General features: G+C 32.3%; 1 protein-coding gene across 1 annotated transcript; it reads left to right on the top strand.

Moving 5' to 3' along the window:
- Positions 1-3,439: 3,439 nt before the first annotated feature.
- Positions 3,440-4,640, top strand: LOC137632558 (uncharacterized). Its single transcript, XM_068364555.1, has 2 exons — positions 3,440-3,545; positions 4,339-4,640. The coding sequence occupies exons 1-2, from the start codon at positions 3,440-3,442 to the stop codon at positions 4,638-4,640; spliced, it is 408 nt and encodes a 135-aa protein (XP_068220656.1).
- The last annotated feature ends 802 nt before the right edge of the window (positions 4,641-5,442 follow it).

The raw sequence follows: 5,442 nt of genomic DNA, 5'->3' as shown, positions 1-5,442 counted from the left end.
GGATTCGAAGCAATACCACTAAAATAAAAAGAAAGAAAGATGGACACAACCGGGATGAGGATGCTTTGGTTGATTAGGGGAGAAACAGAATGGACAGTGTTAGAAAGGAACATACACTGTATCAGGGGTACAGAAAGGTCATTGAGGCATCAATGTAAGTGCAAGAGGCAAGGTTAAGATGGAATGCTCACCTCATGAGAAGAGAGGAGCAATGTGTGGAAAGAGAAGTGATGGACGTGCAGGTGGATGGAACAAGGAGGAGGTGATGACCTTAGACCAGATAGAAACAGTACATTGGATATGATATGAGAGGTAGCAGGTTGGCCACAGCACCCGTTGATATACTACCACTAGAGAGTTATGGGGTCCTTTGACTAGCCAGGCAGTACTGCATTGGATCCTTCTCTCTGGTAACGGTTCATTTTCCCTTTGCATACATCTACACACTGAATAGTCTGCCACATTCTTTACATATTCTCCTCTGTCCTCATACACCCGACAACACTAAGATTCGAAAACAATCCTTCTTCACAAAAAGGGTTAAATACTGCACTTTATTTCAGTGGCTACTTTCCTCTTGTTAAGAGTAGAAGAGACACATTAGCTATGGTAAGCAGCTCTTCTAGGAGAAGGACACTCCAAAATCAAACCATTGTTTTCTAGTCTTGGGTAGTGCCATATCTACTGTACCATGGACTACCACTGTGGTGGGTTAGAGTTCTCTTGCTTGTGGGTAGGGCACGCAATACCATCTTACTTCTCTTCCTTTTGTTTTGTTAAAGTTTTATAGTTTATAGATAAGATATTTATTTTGATGTTGTTACTGTTCTTAGAATATTTTTTCCTTGTTTTCCTCACTGGGCTATTTTCCCTGTTAGAGGACCTGGGCTTCTGGAATCCTGCTTTTACAACTAGGGTTATAGATTAGCATTTAATAATAACAATAACAATAACAAGGGAAGAAACAACATAATACAAAAGTAATTAGATAGAGATTCATTGGAAATGGCAATCCTGAATAAGGACTTGAATATGAATAAACCTGAGAAGAATAAATCGGTATATAGTTTTTATAACTATAACTTTATATATATATATATATATATATATATATATATATATATATATATATATATATATATATATATATATATATATATATATTATATATATATATATTTGTCACTATGCTGGAGGAAGGATCAGAAAAAACGAAATTTTTGGAATAGCATACCTCTTCAGGTCCTTCTTTCTTGAAAACATTTCGTGAAATTACGTCGTTCTGATACTAAGCACCTCTTTTATATGATTTTTCAATAAGATCAATTTCTCAAAAGCTCTGCTAGTCTATTAAACAGTCTCATTTACCTCAATCAAACTTATTTCCGACTCAATTAACAAAATTCTGATGGTATTTAGGGTGCTATACAGTCATCAGTATCTACTGTATCTATCACTGAATATCTATCATGCAAAGTTAATACTTAAAGTTCGCTACTAGCTACTACATATATATATTAATAATGAATTAGGTATCCAATATCTGCTAGAATATGAACGGTTATCAAATAAGCTTCCTGCAATGATACTTTATTTTAGAAATTATATCAAGACTCTTCATTCAACCTCTCTCCACAATCCCTACAACAGAAAGGAATTCCTTATTTCCACAATGTTGGACTTTCTCGTGGAAGAGGGAAATTCTATAACTAGGACACCACACCAGACCCTTCCTAAGAAAATGTTTACAAACAACAACAACAACAACAACAAATACATATATATATATATATATATATATATATATATATATATATATATAGTGTGTGTGTGTGTGTGTGTGTGTATATCAATCTCTCTCTCTCTCTCTCTCTCTCTCTCTCTCTCTCTCTCTCTCTCTCTCTCTCTCTCTCTCTCTCTCTCTCTCTCTATATATATATATATATATATATATATATATATATATATATACATATATATATATAAACAGAGAGAGAGAGAGAGAGAGAGAGAGAGAGAGAGAGAGAGAGAGAGAGAGAGAGAGAGAGAGAGAGAGAGATTAATATGTATATCCATAAGTGTATATATATATATATATATATACATAGAGAGAGAGAGAGAGAGAGAGAGAGAGAGAGATTAATATATATCCATGAATATATATGTATATATATATATATATATATATATATATATATATATATATATATATATATATATATATATATATATATATAAATAAGAGACAAAGGTAACCTTACCTTCTTCCACCATCGCTAATTACGCATCAATTTACGGTAGTGTACTCACCTGAAAATAAAAGAAATGAAACTTTATGAAATTGAATTCACTTTCAAAGGAACTCGAGATATAAAATAAAGTAACAATGATTCTAAAATTGCCTAAGAGAGCACATATTCAGGGGTAAATACTCAGCGTCTATAATTTATGAACGAACTTCTAGAGATTGTTAATGAATATACACACTTGGGACTAACAGTAAGTGTTTCCCTATTACATGAGACTGAAATTAAAAGAAAAATAAGCATGGGAAGGAGAACGTTTGGTAAAGAAAACGATATCATGAACAGTAAAATCCTACTTTTTCTAGAAAGAAAAGTATTTAATCAGTTGGTACTACCAGTATTAATTTATGCATCAGAAACTTGGAGACCTATATACGTATTTACATTTATATATAGTCCATATACATACATATATATATAATTGTAAATGTATATATATGTAATACATTTATGTAAATATGCATATACATATAGGTATAAAAACATATATATATATATATATATATATATATATATATATATATATATATATATATATGTGTGTGTGTGTGTGTGTGTGAGTGTGTGAGTATATATATATATATATATATATATATATATATATATATATATATATATATATTTTATATATACATGTATATATACATATGTGTGTGTAATATATGTATACATATATATATACATATATACACATGTATATACACATGATACATATATGGATATGTATAAACATACAGTGTATACACATAGACACACACACACACACACATATATATATATATATATATATATATATATATATATATATATATATATATATATATATATAAGCAATATACAGATGTGTGTATATATGATATATACTGTGTGAATATTTATATCAATATAAAATAATGTATATAAATACATATATGTATAATCATAAACATATCTATGTATATAAAAGTATACAATTATAAACTAGAACTTAAGGGAAGGGCAAACCAGCCTAACTCAAGAGGCAGTCCCAAGCCTGAATGAATGGGAGATGAGGGTTGGAGTCAGGAAGGACATCCGTCTGTAGAATCTCCTGCAAAAACTATTATGGAAAGAAGTCTTACAAAAAAAAAAAAAAAAATGAGAATAATGCTAACATGTCGGCCAGAACTGACCCACAGATGCATCACCCTAACTCTGTGGACATGCAAGGACCACTGCATCCTGAGGGAGTGGCTGAAGATTGGAGCTTGAGAGCTGAGAGTGAGAACAATAAATGGTGGTACAATGACAGGAAGGGAAGAGGCAACAGGTGATCTTATGAAAACGAGGGGAGTAAATATCATCTATGTCCAGGAGACAAGATGGAATGGTGACAAAGATATGGAACTGGGGGACGGGTATAAGCTAGTCTATAGTGGATATAATACAGAAGGAAGGGATGGTGTTGGGATAATTCTGTACATTGAAATGAAAAAGATAGTGCTTGAAGTCAATAGGGGAAATGATAAAATCATCTGCATAAGTCTGGTGGTTAGAAATGGCACTTTTAGCATCTTTGGTGCTTGTATACCCCCAGACAGTCTGCTCAGACGAAGAGAAGGATTGCTTTTGGTCTGAATTAAAGAGAGAGAAAGTATATTAATGACAATATTGAAGGAAAATTTGACAGTCAGTGTTGTGAAAACCACTTGGTAATCAACCTCAATTTGAAAGAATTATGGATGGAAGCTGACGTCAAATTTTCACCAGTAGACAGAAACTAGGATTCATGAAGAGACTTAGTACTGAGAAGGCAATTTTTTCTCCAAGACAAATTCATGAAAAGTATAGGGAGAAGCAAAAGACCTTGCAGATAGCCTTTATAAACCTTGAGAAGGCATGTGACAGTGTACCATACCATGCAGTAGAAATGTAAAGACCCGCATCAGATCTACAGTTGGAAGGACAAAAACTTTTAAAGTTGAGGCTGGGCAATAATATTTATTTAATATTGTCTTAGATGTGTTGATAGAGGATGTCCTAAAAGAACCAGTATGGTGTCTGCTTTAAGCAGATGACATAGTCTTGTTAGACAAGCATAGGGAAAATCTGGAAAGGAAGCTGGAAAGATGGAGATATACCTTGGAGACTAGAGAGTTAAGGATAAACAGGAAGGTGGCTGAATATATGAAAATCAAATTGAATGGCAACCTACAAACCACAATCAAATTAGGTGGAGGAAACATCACCAGGGCTCATGAATTCAAATATATTGGCTCACCAATGGGCAAGGCTGAAGACATGGAGAAGGAAATTAACATCTTGACTCAATGTGTCTGGAACAGCAGGAGGAAGGAGTCTGGTGTCATAAGATAGAAAAGTGCCCATAACTAAGGGCTGAATGCACAAGCAAGCTGCCAGACCAGCAATGACATTTGGATTGGAATCAATACCACTAAAGGTTGTAATGGAGATGAGGATGTTTAAGTAGATGAGTGCATTTTACTGCGAATAAACATAAACATTATTAAGGTTAAATTGCTGCTGTTACTTTAGATAGTTTACTGTCCATAGTGATAATAATAGAAATAATAATAATAATGATGATATTAATAATAATAACAATAATGATAATGATAAAATATACATCTGCATATATATACAATGTATATACTATGAAAGTATATATTCATGGAATAAAACATTCTTAACTAAACCTATTTCGTCTAAGTGCTAATTGCATGTATAATATATATATATGTATATATATATATATATATATATATATATATATATATATATATATATATATGTGTGTGTGTGTGTGTGTGAGTGTGTGTGTGTGTGTATGAGAACGAAGTAAGCAATGGAAAGTGACATATCATTGGAACAAGAGAGGATTAATAGAATGGAATCATTTAAGTAATTAAGAACCATGATCTCCAATACAGGGTCTTTAGAATTAAAATTTAGTAAAGGACAGACAAAAGCAAATCAGGCAATGGCTAGGTTATGTAAAATTCGGAAATCAAATCACCTGAAATTACATATAAAATCAGACTATATATCACTTTAGTGAGATCGTTGTTACTCTATGGACATGAGTCATGGTTTGACAATGAAACAATCTCCAACAGATTTTGTAGATTTGAGAACAAAGACCTCAGAAGGATATTGG

This window comes from Palaemon carinicauda, chromosome 3, assembly GCF_036898095.1.
Source record: "Palaemon carinicauda isolate YSFRI2023 chromosome 3, ASM3689809v2, whole genome shotgun sequence".
NCBI lineage: Eukaryota > Metazoa > Arthropoda > Malacostraca > Decapoda > Palaemonidae > Palaemon > Palaemon carinicauda.
The sequence above is the reverse complement of the archived record's forward strand: the minus strand, read 5'-3'. Positions and strand labels throughout refer to the sequence as shown.

What these genes read in the sequence shown, in the direction of transcription:
- LOC137632558 (XM_068364555.1), top strand. Translation starts at nt 3,440, where the DNA reads ATGTCGGCCAGAACTGACCCACAGATGCATCACCCTAACTCTGTGGAC. An exon ending in TTGGAGCTTGAGAGCTGAGA is followed by an intron (nt 3,546 to 4,338) that starts GTGAGAACAATA and finishes TGCTTTAAGCAG; the next exon opens with ATGACATAGTCTTGTTAGAC.